This window comes from Euprymna scolopes, chromosome 4, assembly GCF_053919585.1.
Source record: "Euprymna scolopes isolate OS-2025 chromosome 4, ASM5391958v1, whole genome shotgun sequence".
In the NCBI taxonomy this organism is placed as follows: Eukaryota; Metazoa; Mollusca; class Cephalopoda; order Sepiida; family Sepiolidae; genus Euprymna; species Euprymna scolopes.
In genome coordinates this window covers 99,058,197-99,077,145 of record NC_136485.1, presented here as the reverse complement: position 1 = coordinate 99,077,145, position 18,949 = coordinate 99,058,197, and the positions used below count along the sequence as shown (strand labels likewise).

General features: G+C 26.4%; 1 protein-coding gene across 1 annotated transcript in view; it reads left to right on the top strand.

The window, feature by feature from the left end:
- The window catches only part of LOC145269103 (uncharacterized), a 223,163-nt gene that overhangs the window by 79,149 nt on the left and 125,065 nt on the right, over window positions 1–18,949 (top strand). The window contains exon 2 of the mRNA XM_080124697.1: window positions 246–303. Within this exon, the coding sequence (XP_079980823.1) occupies window positions 256–303 (48 nt within the window). The 5' untranslated portion in view covers window positions 246–255. The remainder of the gene's footprint in view (window positions 1–245; window positions 304–18,949) is intronic.

Here is an 18,949-nt window from a genome sequence, read left to right as displayed (position 1 = left end):
AAAAAAAAAAAAAGCATTCCGCACTAAATAATATCCCGCAGTCAAAAGTTGACCTCATTAAGTCATTAAAACGTGCACCTGCTAATTTAAGTAATTAAATAAATTCAAACGTGTTTCCGTTAGCATCTCGCGGTGGCCCCCGGAGTTTTGATTTACCCAAAACCACACACACCTCCAAACACCCGGGCAACGCCGGGTACCCCTTACTAGTATATTATTAAAACATTATTCTTTTCTTTTTCCAGCTTGAACATCATGGCTTGTAGACCTTGTGGAGATGTGTATCGAAAAGACTGGGATAAGGTAATCATTAGTTGTACAAGTTCTTTTTAGCTTAATCGCTGATTATTTTATTTTTCTTGTTGTTGAAAGCTTCAAGTTGGTGAAATTATTTGTAATTGTCTACTCGTACAAAAGCTTTAGCATTTTAAGCGGACAAGCTTTTTGTCTCGAGAATAGATTTCTTTTTGTGTTGAGAATAGATTTCTTACTTTTCGGTTTTAGAATAGACTAGCGAGGGTACCCGGCGATGCCCAGGTGTTTTGAGGTGTGTGTGGTTTTGGGTAAATCAAACTAAACTAAAATAAAAAAAAAAAGTTTTGGTAGGTGAGCATGGGGATCGAACCCAAACCCTTGGGGCAAAGTTGGAAATTAAAATGTGAAAAAAAAAAAACAATGTGACGTTAACCATTGGGCCACCGCGACATACAACGGAGACACATTTGAATTTATTTATTTAACTATTAAAAACAGGTGTCCGCAATAAAAGTTAACTCTGCTGCTTCGATTTGACCTAATTAAGAAGGTCAAATGGAAGTTATGCAGTTAACTTTTGCTGCGAGGCAGCATTTGGGTTTGTTTACCCAAATTTGACTGTTTTTTTCCCCAACAGATGTTGGGGAGGGGGAAACCAGCTCCCAATTATCCAGATTGAATAGTAATTGTCTGATATACAACATTGATCAAAGCTGATTGCTTCTGGATGTTTCCCGGAGTGATGCCGAGAACACCTCCGTTTGAATTAGTTTCACTTTTTATACGAAAAAGCCAAATCAACACACGAGAAGCCAACACAGCAATAATTTTGTAAAAGTTGACGTAAATAAATCTAGACACGACACGCTTTCCCAAATCCTAGATATTATTATCTAGGACCTATATAAACAGTTGTAAGCGATAGTAACGAACCTGGGAGTGTGTGCGAGAAAAGCCTTTGCCAGACATACATGAAATGGTCACACACATTTTGCCTTTTATATATATAGACTAGCGGGGGGTACCCGGCGTTGCCCGGGTGTTTGGAGGTGTGTGTGGTTTTGGGTAAATCAAAACTCATTGAGGGAGGGGGGCGGTAAAATAGAAATAAAATTTTTGGTAGGTTAGTATGAGGATTGAACCCGAACCCTTGGGGCAAAGTTGGAAATTAAAGTGTGAAAAAAAAATCGTGTGACATTAACCAGTGGGCTACCACAACAAACTAACGATGTCACGTTTGAATTTGAGTAATAAAAACAGAATTGACACGTCGCCGCCGTAAAACTTAACTCTACTAATGAGGTCATAGAAGTAGCGGACTAAACTTTTGCTCTGCTTCTATGTGACCTCATTGAAAATGAGGTCAAATAATAGAAGGAGCGGACTTTACTTTTGCTGCGGGGCAGCTTTTCGGTTTGTTTACCCAACTTTGACTGTTTTTTTCACCAAGATGTTGGGGAGGTGGAAACCAGCTCCCCATTTTCCAAATTGAATAGTAATGGAGTTTGGCCCCACATTGATCAAAGCTGATTGCTTCTGGACGTTTCCCAGTGGGATTGCCGACGCTGCCTTAGCTTTGAATTAGTTTCGCTTTTTATACAAAAAAGCTGAACGAACACAAGACGGACTGAAATAGCAATAATTTTGTAAAAATCGACGTAAATAAATCTAAAGCCGACTCTCATTCCCAAACTGTAGATATTATGATATAGGGGGTATATAAGCAGTTTTAAGCGATAGTAACACCCCCGGGAGCGTGTGCGAAAGAAGCCTTTGCGAGACATACACGAAATGGTCACACACATTTTGCCTTTTATATATATAGATTTCTGACATTTTTTTTTATTTTGTAGAATAAATTTATACATTTTTTTGAAAATAGGTTTCTTAATTTTTGTGTTAAGAATAGATTTCTTATATTTTGTTTTGAGAATAGATTTCTTACTTTTTGTTTTAAGAAAACATTTCTCATATTTGGTTCTGAGAATAGACAGCTTACTTTTTGGTTTTAGAATAGATTTCTTACTTTTGGTTTTGAGAATAGAGTTCTTTTTGTTTTGAGAAAACATTTCTCATATTTTGTTTTGAGAATAGATATCTTATTTTTTGTTTTGAAAGTAGATTCCTTATATTTTGTTTTAAAAGAAGATTCCTTATGTTTTGTTTTGAAAATAAATTTCTAACTTTTTGTTTCGAGAATAGTTTTTAAAACATTTTGTTTTGAGAATATATTTCTTACTTTTTAGTTTGAGAATATATTTCTTACATTTTGTTTTCAGAATAGATTTCTTACACTTTGTTTTGATAATAGATTTCTTACTTTGTATTTTGAGAATAGATTTACATTTTGTTTCGAGAGTAGATTTCTTACATTTTGTTTCGAGAGTAGATTTCTTACTTTTTGTTTGGACAATACATTTTATATATTTTTTTGAGAATAGATTTACATTTTGTTATAAAAATAGATTTCTTACATTTTTTATGAGAATAGATATCTTAATTTTGTTTGGAGAATAGATTTCTTACATTTTGTTTGGAGAATAGATTTCACGCATTTTGTTTGGGGAATGGATTTCTTACATTTTGTTTGGGGAATAGATTTCTTATATTTTGTTTGGAGAATAGATGTCTTACTTTTTGTTTTGAGAATAGATTTCTTATTTTGTATTGAGAATAGATTTCTTATATTTTGTTTTGAGATTAAATTTCTGGTATTTTGTTTTGAGATTAGATTTCTGGTATTTTGTTTTGATATTTGATTTCTTGCTTTTTGCTTTGAGAATAGATTTCTTATTTTTTGTTTTGAGAATAGATTTCTTATTTTTTGTTTTGAGAATAGATTTCTTATATATGCTTTGAGAATAGGTTTCTTATATATTGTTTCAGGATAAGTTTCTTACATTTTTTTTTGACAATAGATTACTTACTTTTTGTTTTAAGAATGGATTTACATTTTGTTTTGAGCATAGATATATTAGTTTTTGTTTTTAGAATAGATTTCATTTTGTTTTCAGAATAGATTTCTTACATTTTGTTTTGAGAATACAGTTCTTACTTTTTGTTTTTAAATAGATTATTTATATTTTTCCTTTAAAATAGAGATCTTACTTTTTGTTTTGAGAATTGATTTCTTTTTGTTTTGAGAATAGATTTCTTTTTGCTTATAGAAAAGATCCTTTTTTTTTCAGAATAGGTTTCTTACTTTTTGTTTTGAGAGTAGATTTCTTACATTTTGTTTGGAGAATAGATTTCTTACATTTTGTTTGGAGAATAGATTTCTTACATTTTGTTTGAAGAATAGATTTACTTTTTGTTTTCAGAACTGGTGTTTTGCTTGTTGTTTGGAGAATAGATTTTTACTTTTTCTTTGGACAATACATTTCATATACTTTTTTGAGAATAGATTTCTTGCATTTTGTTTTGAGAATAGATTTCTTACATTTTCTTTGAGAATAGATTTGTTACGTTTTTTTTTTTGAGAATAGATTTTTTTTTTTTTCAGAACTGGTGTTTAGAGAAAAGATTTCTTTTTGTTTTGAGAATAGATTTCTTTCCTTATATTTTGAGAATATATTTCTAATATTTTTTTTGAGAATAGATTTCTTATTTTTTGTTTTTAGAATTACATTACATTTTGTATTGCACATAGATTTCTTTTTGTTTTGAGAATAGATTTCTTACATTTTGTTTTGTGAATAATTTTCTTAATTTTTGTTTTGAGAATAGAGTTTTTACTTTTTGTTTTGAGAATAGATTTCTTAATTTTGTGTTCAGTATAGATTTCTTACTTTTTGTTTAGTAGAATAGATTTCTTATATTTTTGTTTTGTAGAATAGATTCCTTACAATTTGTTTTGAAAATAGGTTTACATTTTGTTTTGAAAATAGATTTCTTACATTTTGTTTTGAAAATAGATTTCTTACTTTTTGTTTTGAGATTCGATTTCTGATATTTTCTTATGAGAATAGATTTATTTTTTTATTTTTTTTGAGAATAGATTTCTTACTTTTTGTTTTGAGAATAGATTTCTTATATTTTGTTTTGAGAACAAACTTATTATATTTGTTTTTATAGAATAGATTTCTTACATTTTGTTTTAAGAAAAAATTTCTCACATTTTGTTTAAAGAAAAGATTTCTTATATTTTGTTTGGATAATAGATTTCTTAATTTTTATTTTGAGAATAGAGTTCTTACATTTTTTTTCAAGAGTAGATTTCTTACTTTTTGTTTTGACAATACATTTTATATATTTTTTGAGAATAGATTTCTTCCATTTTGTTTGGAGAATAGATTTTTTACTTTTTGTTTGAAAATAGATTTCCCTCTTTTTGTTTAAAGAATAGATTTCTTACTTTTAATTTGAGAATAGATTTCTTACATTTTTTGGGAATAGATGTCTTATTTTTTGTTTGAGAATAGATTTCTTATTTTTTGTTTTGAGAATAGATTTTTTATATATTTTTTTTGAATAACTTTCTTAAATTTTGTTTTGACAATAGATTTCTTACTTTTTGTTTTAAGAATGGATTTACATTTTGTTTTGAGCATAGATTTATTAGTTTTTGTTTTTAGAATAGATTTCATTTCGTTTTTAGAATAGATTTCATATTGTTTTCAGAATAGATTTCTTACATTTTGTTTGTAAAATAGATTAATTATATTTTTCCTTTAAAATAGAGATCTTACTTTTTGTTTTGAGAATTGATTTCTTTTTGTTTTGAAAATAGATTTCTTGCTTTTTGTTTTTAGAGTAGATTTCTTATCTATAAAGAAAAGATTTCTTTTTTATTTTCACAATAGATTTCTTACTTTTTTGGGGGGGGAATAGATTTCTTACATTATGTTTTGAGAATATATTTCTTACTTTTTGTTTGGTAAATCTTTGATTTTTTTAGAATATATTTGTAACTTTATTTTTAAAATAGATTTTTTATATTTTGTTTTGAGAATAGAATTCTTACTTTTTGTTTTGAGAACAGATTTTTTACATTTCGTTTCGAGAATATGTTTCTTACATTTTTGTTTGAGAATATATTTCTGACATTTTGTTTTGTTTTGATAATAGATTGTTTACTTTTTATTTTGAGAATAGATTCTTACATTTTCTTTGTAGAATAGATTTCTTACATTTTTCCATTAAAATAGAGATCTTATTTTTTGTTTTGAGAATTGATTTCTATTTGTTTAGAAAATGGATTTCTTAGTTTTTGTTACGATAGTAGATTTCTTTTCTATAAAGAAAAGATTTCTTTTTTGTTTTGGGAATAGATTTCTTACATTTTGTTTTAAGAATATATTTCTTACTTTTTGTTTGTAAATAGATATCTTAGTTTTTTGAGAATATATTGGTAACTTTTTATTTTTTAAATAGATGTTTTTATATTTTGTTTTGAGAACAGACTTTTTACATTTTGTCTTTAGAATATGTTTCTTACATTTTAGTTTGAGAATGTATTTCTTACATTTTGTTTTTGTTTTGATAATAGATTTCTTACTTGCTATTTTGAGAATAGATTTTATTACATTTTGTTTGTAGAATAGATTTCTTACATTTTGTTTGGAGAATAGATTTCTTACATTTTCTTTTGAAAAATGAATTTGTTACGTTTTTTTTTTAGAATTGATTTCTTTTTTTTTTACAGAACTGGTGTTTGGAGAATAGATTTTACTTTTTTTTTAGAATAGATTTCTTACATTTTATTTTGTGAATATATTTCTAATATTTTTTTTTGAGAATAGGTTTCTTATTTATTGTTTTTAGAATTAGTCTCTTGCATTTTGTCTTGCGAATAGATTTCTTTTATTTTGTTTTGAGAAAGGTTTTCTTACTTTTTGTTTGTAGAATAGATTTCTTACATTTTGTTTTTAGAATAAATTTCTATTTTTTTGTTTTGAGAATAGAGTTTTTACTTTTTGTTTTGAGAATAGATTTTTGCATATTTTTTGTAGCATAGATTCTTAGTTTTTTTTAGAATAGATTTCTTATGTTTTCTTTTCAGAAAAGATTTCTTACTTTTTGTTTTGAGAAGAGATTTCTTACAGTTTGTGATACGAATAGATTTTTTACATTTTGTTTTGAGAATAGATTTCTTACATTTTTTATCAGAATAGATTTTTCATATATTGCTTTGAGAATAGATGTCTTACTTTTTGTTTTGAGAATGGATGTCTTATAACTTGTTTTGGGGTAGATTTATTTTGCTTTGAGAATATATTTCTTTTACTTTGAGAGTAGATTTCTTTCTTTTTGTTTTCAGAAATGATTTCTATTTTTTTCAGAATAGTCTTATATTTTTTTGAGAATAGGCTTCTTACAATTTGTTTTGACAATAGATGCAACATATTTTGTTTTGAGTATAGATTTCTTATATTTTATTTTTGTAGTATAGAGTTCTTAGTTTTTGTTTTGAGAATAGATTTCTACCATTTTGTTTTGAGAGAAGATTTCTTTTTGTTTTTAGAATAGATATCTCTTGTTGTTTTTTCTTTGAGAATAGATCTCTTATTGTTTGTTTTGAGAAAAGATATCTTATGTTTTGTTTTGAAAATAGATTTCTTACATTACGTTTGGAGAATAGATTTTTCACGTTTTGTTTTGTGAATAGATTTTTTACTTTTTGTTTTGAGAATAGATGTTTTACTTTTTGTTTTGAGAAAAGATTTCTTACTTTTTGTTTTGAGAATAGATTTTTTATATTTTTTATTTCAGAATGGATTTCATAAATTTTGTTTGTGAGAATATATTTCTCATATTTTGTTTTGAAAATAGGTTTCTTACATTTCTAATACTTTGTTTTGAGAATTGATTTCTTATATTTTGTCTTGAGAATAGTTGGCTTGCTTTTTGTTTTCAGACTAGATTTTTTACTTTGTGTTTTGAGAATAGATTTTTTCATATTGTTTTGAGAGCAGATTTCTCATTGTTTTCAGAAAAGATTCCTTTTTTTTTTTCAAAATCAATTTCTTTTTGTTTTTTGAAAATAGATTTCTTATATTTTGTTTTCAGAATAGATTTCTTACATATTGTTTTGAGAAAAGGTTTCTTTTTTTTAGATTAGATTTTTGAGTTTTTGTTTTTATAATAAATTTTGTTTTGTTGTCAGAATACATTTCTTAGATTTTGTTTTGAGAATAGATTTCATACTGTTTGTTTTGAGAAAAGATATCTTACGTTTTGTTTTGAGAATAGAATTATGTTTTGAGAATAGATTTCTTACATTTTATTTGGAGAATAGATTTCTTACATTTTGTTTTGAGAATATATTTTTGACTTTTTGTTTTGAGAAAAGATTTATTACTTTTTGTTTTGAGAATAGATATATTTTTTTTTTTTTTCAGAATATATTTCTTACATTTTGTTTTAAGAATATATTTCCCATATTTTGTTTTGTAAATTGGTTTCTTACATTTTATTTTGAGAAAAGATGTCTTACACTTTGCTTTGAGAATTGATTTCTTACATTTTTTTTTAGAATCGATTCCTCATATTTTGTTTTGAGTTGACTTGCATTTTGTTTTGAGAATATATTTTTTTCATTTTGTTTTGAGAATAGATTTCTAATTGTTTTCCGAAAATATTCCTTTTTTTCTCAGAATAGATTTCTTACTTCTTGCTTTTTTTGAGAATGGATTTCTTATATTTTGTTTCCAGAATAGAGTTCTTATTTTTGCCTTGAGAATAGATTTCTTACATTTTGTTTTGAGAAAAGGTTTCTTTTTTTATGGGGGGATTGGGTTTCTTAGTTTTTTTTGTTTTTAGAATAGATTTTATTTTCAGAATACATTTCTGACATTTTCTTTTCAGAATAGATTTTTTACTTTTTGTTTTGAGAATAAATTTCTAATATTTTGTTTTTAGAATAGATTTCTTACATTTTGTTTTGAGAATAGATTGCCTAATGTTTGTTTTGAGAAAACATATCTTCCATTTTGGTTTGAGAATAGAATTTTGTTTTGAGAATATATTTTTTACATTTCGTATTAAGAATAGATTTCTTACATTTTGTTTTGAGAAAAGATTTATTACTTTTCGTTTTGAGAGTAGATTTTTTACATTTTGTTTTCAGAATGGATTCCTTACATTTATGTTTTGTGAATAGATTTCTTACATTTTTTTTTGAGAATAAATTTTTTTACTTTTAGTTTTTAGAATAGATTTCTTGAATTTTGGTTTGAGAATAGATGTCCTACTGTTTATTTTGAGAAAAGATATCTTATGTTTTTTTTTTTTTTGAGAATAGAATTTTATTTTGAGAATCGATTTCTTACATTTTGCTTGGAGAATAGATTTCTTACATTTTGTTTTGAGAATAGATTTCTTACTTTTTTGGGGGGGAATAGATTTCTTACTTTTTTTTTCGAATAGATTTCTTACTTTTTGTTGTGAGCATACATTACTTACTTTGTGTTTTGAGAAAACATTTATTACTTTTTGTTTAGATAATAGATTTTTTATATATTTTTTTCAGAATAGATTTCTTACATTTTGTTTTGAGAATATATTTCTCATATTTTGTTTTGAAAATTGATTTCTTACATTTTATTTTGAGAAAAGATTTTGTACACTTTATTTTGAGAATTGGTTTCTTACATTTTTTTTTAGAATAGATATCTTATATTTTGTTTTGAGAATAGTTGACTTACATTTTGTTTTGAGACTAGATTTCTTAGTTTGCGTTTTGAGAATAGATTTTTTTCGTTTTGTTTTGAGAATAGATGTCTAATTGTTTTCAGAAAAGATACCTTTTTTCTCACAATAGATTTCTTACTTTTTGCTTTTTTTTTGAGAATGGTTTTTTTATATTTTGTTTTCAGAATAGAGTTTTAATTTTTCTTTTGAGAATAGATTTCTTACATTTTCTTTTGAGAATAGATTTCTTTTTGTTTTCAGAATAAATTTCTAATATTTTGTTTTTAGAATAGATTTCTTACATTTGGTTTTGAGAATAGATGGCCTACTGTTTGTTTTGAGAAAAGATTTCTTACATTTTGATTTGAGAATAGATTTCTTACATTTTTGTTTTGAGAATAGATTTTTTATATTTTTATTTTCAAAAAAGATTTCTTCTTTTCAGAATATATTTTTCATATTTTGTTTTGAAAATTGATTTCTTACATTTTATTTTGAGAAAAGATGTCTAACACTTTGTTTTGAGAATTGATTTCTTAAATTTATTTTTGAATAGATTTCTTATATTTTGTTTTGAAAATAGTTGACTTGCATTTGTTTTTTGAGACTAGATTTCTTACTTTGCGTTTTGAGAATAGATTTTTTTCACTTTTTTTGAGAATAGATTTCTAATTGTTTCCAGAAAAGATTCTTTTTTTTTTTCTCAGAATAGATTTCTTATTTTTTGCTTTTTTTTTGGGGGGGGGGGGTCCTATATTTTGTTTCCAGAATAGAGTTCTAATTTTTGTTTTGAGAATAGATTTCCTACATTTTGTTTTGAGAAAAGTTTTTTTTTATTTGGGGGGGGGGGAATTAGATATCTTAGTTTTTGTTTTTAGAATAGATTTTGTTTTGTTTTCAGAATAGATTTCTGACATTTTGTTTTCAGAATAGATTTCTTACATTTGGTTTTGAGAATAGATTTCTTACATTTTGTTTTGAGAATATATTTCATACATTTTGTTTTGAGAATATATTTCTTACATTTTATTTTGAAAATATATTTCTTACACTTTTTTTTCCAGAATAGATGTCTTACATTTATGTTTGAGAATAGTTTTTGTTTTGAGAACAGATTTCTTACTTTTTGTTTTCAGAACAGATTTCTTACTTTTTGTTTTGAAAATACATTTCTTACATTTTGTTTTTAGAATAGGTTCCTTACATTTTGTTTTTAGAATGGATTTCTCTTGTTTTCTTTTTAGAATAGATTTATTTTTTTTTGTTTTGAGAATATATTTCTTACATTTTGCTTTCAGAATAGATTTACGTTGTTTTTGGAGCAGATGTCTCAGTTTTTGTTTTTAGAATAGATTTCTTACATTTTGTTTTGAGAATAGATTTCTTACATTTTATTTTGAGAATAGATTTCTTACATTTTATTTTGAGAATAGATTTCTTACATTTTGTTTTGAGAATAGATTTCTTACATTTTGTTTTGAGAATAGCTTTCTTACATTTTGTTTTGAGAAAAAATTTCTTACATTTTGTTTTGAGAATGTATTTTTTTCTATTTTATTTTGAGAATAGATTTCTCACATTTTATTGAGACAATAGATTTTTTACATATTTTTGGAATATATTTCTTATGTTTTGTTTTTAAAATAGATGTCTTATATTTCGTTTTGGAATAAATTACAATAACATATTGTGTTGATATTAGATTTTTTACATTTAGTTTTGAGAATATATATCTTACATATTGTTTTGAGAATATATTTCTTACATTTTGTTTTGAGCATATATATCTAACATATTGTTTTGAGAATATATTTCTTACATATTGTTTTGAGAATATATTTCTTACATATTATTTTGAGAATATATTTCTTACATTTTGTTTTGAGAATATATTTCTTACATTTTGTTTTGAGAATATATTTCTTACATTTTGTTTTCGGAATAGATTTGTTACATTTATGCTTTGAGAATAGATTTTTTAGTTTTTAGAACAGATTTCTTACTTTTTTTTTTGGAATACATTTCTTATATTGTGTTTTGAGAATACATTTCTTACATTTTGTTATTAGAATAAATTTCTTTCTATTTTTAGAATAGGTTTCTTACATTTTGTTTTGAGAATAGATTTCTTACTATTTATTTTTAGAGCAGATTTCTTTTATTTTGCTTTGAGAATAGATTTCTTTTTGTTTTCAGAATAGATTTACAATATTTTTAGAATGCATTTCTTAGCTTTTGTATTAAGAATATGTTTCTTTTTGTTTTCAGAATAGATTTCTTACATTTTGTTGTGTGGATAGAGTTGTTTTTATTTTTAGAATAGATTTCTTACATTGTGTTTTTAGAATAGATTTCTTACATTTTGTTTTTAGAATAGATTTCTAATATTTTGTTTTGAGAATAGATTTCTTACTATTTGTTTAAAGAATAGGTTTATTGCATTTTGTTTTAAGAATAGATTTCTTTGATTTTGTTTTGTGAATAGATTTCTTACATTTTGTTTTAAGAATAGATTTTTTTTTTGTTTTTTTAGAAGAGATTTCTTACATTTTGTTTTTAGAATAGATTTCTTACATTTTGTTTAAACACATTTGTCTTGTTACTTGCTTTAAAAAGTTTTGTGTATATAAATTTTTTAAATCCTTAAAAGTTTTGTTAATATTTAATATTGAAAAATTTTTTTGTAAATTTATATTTTTCTTTTAAATCTTAAAAAGTTTTGTAAGTAAATTTTTACAAGATCTTGCTTGTGAACATTCGACCATGGCTGCTATTTGACGTGTTTACAAACAACCAATGGCAATGTCAAGGTCGAACAACTGGTGTTATGGAAATGTGCACCAGTCTTCGTCTTCTGCTGCAGGGTATCTATTCTTTACTTGGTCTCTTACAATTGACCTTTGTTTATTAGTGTTTGTTTAACTTCTTAAAAGTAGTTAAAAGCAAATATACAACAAATAAATGTTAACATTGTCAATAAAAGTTACTTTGCAACTTATCTACATCATTCGTTGGTATTTTTAAGTAGTTTAAATGCTTTTTATTTCATCTTGAATGTTATAGCGGTTTAAAATTCGCTACCGTCTCCTCCATTTTTCCCAAACCAAAACAAGGCTGATGTACGCTATCCTTACGGAACGACGCCATCTTGTATTGGCGAAGTTTAAAATGTCTTAGAAAGATTTAATATTTGAGATGAAATAAAAAACAAACATTTAAAGCTACTTGAAAATACAAACGATTTGATGCAGATAAGTTGCACAGTAACTTTTATTGACAATGATATCGTTTATTTGTTGTATATTTGCTTTTAACTACTTTTTTTCGAGGGTCTGTGTATTTTAAAACGTACCATTTTTTTTTTTCCCTGTTTCTTAATCATGATTAAAATGTAAATGTCTCGTGTAAAATAGCTAACAAAAAATTCACTACCGTCTCCTCCATTTTCCCCAAACTCAAACGAGGCTGATATGTGCTTTTATTACAGACTGTCAACATTTTATCATGGTGAAGTTTAAAATGCCATAGAAAGAGTTAATACTTGAAATGTAATAAAAAGCATTTAAAACTACGTAAAATACCAACTTTCTTCAAAGAAAACCAATTAAAAAAATTTTGCATTTTTATTTTCAATTTAAAAATCTATCAAAATTTTTCTGAAAAAAAATGAAGAATGGAACTGGGGGAATTCAACGTCCGCCGTAGTTTTAAATGCGTGTATTGTAAAACTTTGTTTTTTTTTCCTGTTTCTTAATCAAGTTGTTTTTATTGAAAATTGATGACTGGCTATTAAGTTGAACGTTTCTCTATAGAGAGAAAAAAAGGGCAACTTCCGCATGGATTTTTAAGGCGGGTCCTGTAAAAAGGCCGACTTCCGCATGGATTTTTAATGCGGGTCTGGGTTACTACTACGTTGTAATAGAAAACTGAACAAGGCGTGAAAAGTCATAAAAAATGCTTAAAAAATTTTTTTTTTAATTATCTGATACATAAGTCTCTATTGGATGATATTAAGAAAAAAGTTCCAAAAAGTGAAAATTATGGAATTTATAAGGGCAGGCGGTGAAAGCCAACGTCCGACCTTTTTTATATATTTGTTTGTTTTTATGAAAATAAAGTATCGATTTTTTTTTAAATAAAAGTTTCGTACCATATGATAGCAGACAAGGGTATGGAGAATTTCCAAACATTTCTCCAACATGTTAGTGAAATGTATAATACTTAAATCATTAACAAAAAAAAAAAACTAATTGTTCAAATAAAAACTAAGTTAAAAAAAATTGAAACTTTATTTTCATAAAAACAAACATAAAATAAAAAGGTTAAAAAAATATTTTGGTAAATGTTTCGTTTAGGTCCACCTCCACAATTTTCTTTAAAATGACGACATTTATAGGTTTTCGACTATGCTGAATACGAAAATCGCATTGAAATGTTGCAGAGATAAGTAATTATCAAGATAGAAAAAAATGCATTATGCACGGTAATTTTGGCGGCCATTTTTTTACGCGCATGCACGCGCGCCCTAAGCAATCAGAATTTTACACGAAGGAAAAAAACCAAGATGGCCGCCAAAATTACCGTGCATAATGCATTTTTTTCTATCTTGATAAGTACTTATCTCTGCAACATTTCAATGCGATTTTCGTATTCAGCATAGTCGAAAACCTATAAATGTCGTCATTTTAAAGAAAATTGTGGAGGTGGACCTAAACGAAACATTTACCAATATTTTTATTCATTGTTATAAAAAAAGATCGATACTTTATTTTCATAAAAAATATAACAATAAAAAGTTAAAACAAATATTTTCATTCATTGTTTTCTTTTTCCTTTTTTGGTTACAAAATGGGTGACCGATTTACCAGAACGTTGTAAGTAAAAAGTGAGCACCCCCTCCAAATGTTGAAATAATGATAAAAATTTGTTTTTTGTTCATAATCTGATAGATTAGTGTCTAATCAATAAAAATCCATCGAAAGAATTAATTAAAACTATCGGTATAAAAATTCCGCACCGGGGGGGTGGGGGTGAGTTGATCAACTCCACCTTAAAAATAAATGTTTGTTGTTAATTTAAGAATGTTTGCAAAAAAAAAGTTTTAATAAACCAAAGTAAGTAAAACGATAATGTTTGTAAAAGTGAGAAAGAGGGCTAATAAACCAACGTAAGTAAATAAATAAACATTTATTGTAAAAGTGAGAAATTCTGACGCAAAACGCACACACACACGTCGTTAAAAATGTGTTATAAATTAAAAAATGTCTGCAAAAAAAGTTTTAATAAACCAAAGTTAGTAAAAAAAAAAAATGTTTGTAAAAGTAAGAAATTGCGAAAATATCGCAAAAAATGGAAAATATTGTGAAAATATCACATTGTTAATCTTTGGGGAGCATCCCTTATTTCAAAACACATTTTTAACTGTAAACTCCATTGTACCAATTATTTTATTAAATAAATAATCTGTTTTCCCGAAATTGCGAGTCTAAACTTTTATTTTTGAAAACAAAAACAAAAACACTCAAACAGACCCCATACCTATCTCTTCCAAACCTAAAGTTATTAAATAACCCCTTCGTTAATTTAAGGGTAATTAATTCAATTCAGTCAAGTTGTTTTTTTTTTTAATTTCATTGAAATAAAATCCATTATTTTTTTTTTTTTTTCTCCAGAAAGATAAAACCCTGAATTTGATTATATTAAAAGCAGAATAATATAATCTTTTTTCTAGAATTTTAAATTGAAAATTAAAAAAAAGTGTTTGACGCAGTTTTTTGCCGAACAAAAAAGAAATTAAAATATATTTTTTAAAAGGTTTTGTAATCAATTAATTTTTATGCCTAAATAATATTTACGATTAATTAAATAATTTCATTTTAAAAGGTATTTATAAATAGAATTTTACTTAAGACTTATAGTTTTGCAATATTGAACCGCATCAACTATGTGTGAATTGAACACAGTCAACCAAAAAAAATTTCAAAAGAAAATGCATATTTGCATTTCATTATGTACACTTTTATACATTGGTTTCAAAAATTAAATTCTATAAGTTTTTTTTGTTAACTACTGGTTGGTACAATTTAATGCACCATCCATCCCTTTATATTTTTTTCTTTTTGTCTTTTTTAGCGGATTATTATCAATTAATTATCCAAATAAGTGACTAGCTTTAAAACAAAATTTAATAGTAAATTATTTGTTTACAGATAAACTGAATTTTCTAATATGGCCTCAAAGTCAAAAAAAAGTCTTGCATGGAAACTTTTTGAAGTTGATGAAGATGATGAGTTGAAAGCCATTTGCAAAGTCTGTCAAATTAAAATATCGCGAGGAACAAAACCATCTAACATGACCACAACCAACATGTTAAATGTTTTAACTATGAAGCATCCAAATGAATTGGAGGAGCAAAATAAAAAAGAAAAGGAACAAAAAATTGAAGAAGAAAAGAAACGCAAGCTTGATTTATTTATTAGCCGGACAAAGAAAAGAAAGTTTGATCAAGGTGAGACGTCTACATCCATAAGAGCAACATGAAAACAACTTAGCATTACGGAAATATTAGAAAAGAAAAAGATTTGGGACATCAATGATGCAAAGTCAGAAACTATACATAAATTGAGGAAATGATTGCAGTTGATTTGCAGCCCTTTTCAATTGTGGAAGATATTGGGTTTCAAAGACTTTTAAAAGAAATATGTCCTAATTACAACATTCCTTCCAGGAAATATATTAAGGAATCTATATATAATATTTATTCCAAAGTTAGGAATAATATCCTAAATGAATTGAACGATATTTCTTTTACAGTAGATGGCTGAACTGCCACAACATCCAATGTATCTTTTTTAAGCGTCATTGGACATTGGATTACAAAAGAATATAAACAAAGGACAGCAGTACTTCGTGTTGTCCCATTTACAACCACTCACACGGCTGAAAACATTTCCAATTGTCTGCAAGATACGATTAAAGAATACAATATTCCTAACTATAAAGTGCACGTTATAGTTAGACAATGCAGCAAATATGGCTGCAGGAGTTGCACAAGCGGGATATAATTCATTGCCATGTTTCCTGCATACTTTACAATTGGTTTTAAATGATGCCATTTTTGAACAACGCTATGTAAAAGACATGATGGCAGTGATAAAAAAAAATTATTGGCCATTTTAATCATTCCCCTACAGCTTTTAATAAGTTTCAAGAGGAATATAAAAAAAATTTAATGTACCGAATCATAAATTCATACAGGATATCACCACCCGCTGGAATAGCCAATACTATACTATAGAAAGAGTATTTGAGCAAAAAAGTTCTTTGATAGCCTACTGTACACAACAGGAAAAACTACCCTGCTTGGATGCGAATCAATGGAAAATTCTAGAAAAATTGATAAAAATCTTAAAAAACTTTGTTGATTCTACAAACTATATAAGTGTAAGGGAGGCTTTGGCATCATCAATTATCCCTGCCACAAAAGTGATTTGTAAATTTTTTGAAAAGGCAGAAGAAAAAGGTTTATTTAATGGATTAGGTTCCACCTTATCTGCTTGGAAATCTACTGTCAGCTCAAGATTTCCAACCTATTTCAACAATAAGAACTTGATAATGGCAACGTATCTTGATCCACGGTATAAATGAATTTTTTTGAATGATGACCAAGACAACCAGCATGAGAAGATACAGCATTACTTGAAGATATAAATTCAATAAATAAAAATAAAACCATTTTGACTACTTTAGATTCATCACATTCAGATTTTTCTGCAGATGAAAAAGGGGATACCAAGGAGGATGAAAACAATTTCAACTTTAGTTTCAACCAGTGCTTACTGGAATTTAAAAAGAGTCAGGAAAAACATCAAGAGTCTACTTCCATAAATGAACAGGATAAAAAAGAGCATTGGAAAAAGAAATAATGTTTGAAATGTCCAAGTATGAGGAAGTTAAAATGATTGGACAGTGGGAAGATCCTCTTGGTTTGTAGAGCAGCAACCGAAATAATTTTCCATCTTTGTCCGCTGTGTCAAAAAAATACTTGTGTGTCCCACCATCTTCAGTTGAAAGGGAAAAATTATTCAGTGTGGGAGGAACTATTTATTCACCGAAACGAAACCGAATGAAGGCTGACACAGGAGAAATATTGATGTTTCTACATCACAATTTATTGATGACAGGATTCAATTATTCATAAGTTGTCTGCAATCATACAAAAAAAAATCATGAAGAATACTGCTTATCTTGATATATTAAAAAAAAAATATATATATATATATATATATATATATATATATATATATATATATATATATATATATATAAACAAAGTCAACCAAGAAAAAAAATTAAAAATACGTATTGTTGAAAGAGATGGGATTTGAAGGATCTGCATGGCAGTATGGGTGGGATGGCATTCCTGATGCAGTCTCAGTATTTTTAGATCATTTTTTACTCCCACTCTCGAACACAAAACCCAGAGAGTAATTCAAAACTCATAACTTTTTTCCTTTATTGAACATTCTTCCAAAATATACTAAGACTAAAAAAAAAATAATAGAAGTGTTTGTTTTTCATTCTTTTCTAAATATTTTTTAAATAAATATTATTACATATTTTATACTTCCATATATTTTTTTAAAATTTGGACCAAATGAAAATTCGTTGAATTTCTTGAAATCTTTTTTTAACTCTTTGGTCCACAACTTAGCAAAATTACCAACTAGTCACTCAGAGCAGTTTTATTAGTGAGGGTCGAAATCGCAGTGTCTTTTTTCTTTTTTTTTTTTTGCCCAAGTCACCATCTAGGTGTCACCAATTTTTTTAACCCTCCTTAACTTCAAAGAGTAAATACAATATATACAACCAAAAAAATAATTTTTAAAAATGCTGATTCTATTCATGAAAAATTCTTTTAACTAGAAATTAAAACTTAGGTAAAGATAGCTGACTGACAGCAACAGGAGCACTGGTTAACTACTGAATCACGTAGAAAAGTGGGGGGGGAGGGAGGAAAAAAGGAAATTAAATGATGATAATAAATTATGATAACCGTCTTTGAAAGGCACTAAATTCCTAAAATTTACTTCTTTAGGCGGCATTCCCCGGCGATTTTAAAGCACTCTCTCCCCAAAAAAAAAAAAAAAAAAAAAACGATTTAATTTTTAAGTTTGGGAAAGATATATTTATTATAACCGAATTCCTGTATGAAGACTGGCTCTACTTTATTGGGCGTTAATTTGTGAGATAAGTAATTTTTCAATGTTTAATATGTTTTTAAAGTTTCAATTATCAATTAAATTTTTTTAATTGCGTTTTTTTTTAATTTATTTTAAAAAAAAAACAGGATTTAAAATGTATTTTTCAAGGTAACAAGCTTCGAAAGAAGTCTAATTAAAAAAAAATCACTTAATTTTTAATTTCGACAACCCTGAGAATTTAATTATTAAAAAAATATTGAAATGTGACATTTTTTTATTTAACATTTCTATTAGTTCAATTAATTTTCTTTCAATAATTCATTTCACTCAACAAACTTCACCATTTTTTTTTTTTTTATATCTTTTTCTGTAATTTTGGTAATTATTTTTGCTCAATTTTATCTAGTATTTCATTTGTTTTTTTATAGTGGTATCATTTTTATATGTGTTCCTTTGATATACCCTATTTCAAAATTAGTTTGGCTAAACTTATTCTTCACGTTTGAAACAACGTGTAAAAGCAATGAAAAAGTAAGAAAAAACAATAGGTGTTAACTACTCTTTGTGAATTATGGAGGTCTGAAGAACTGCCGTCACAAATACAACTATCAATAGCCAAACAAAAAATCGCTTTTGAAATTCCTTTAATTGTAACTTTTCGCTATACCTACCTTTTGGTATAAAACACAAAAACTTTCAATTAATGGTATTTCTCAAATATGGTCGTTAACTTTGGAAGGGTTATTTTGTATCTACAGCGCCATGTCACGTGGTATATTGTTTTTTTCATTACGCACGTTCATTTATAAATTATTAAATTAAATATTTATCTTTTTTTATATTTAATTGGTATATATTTT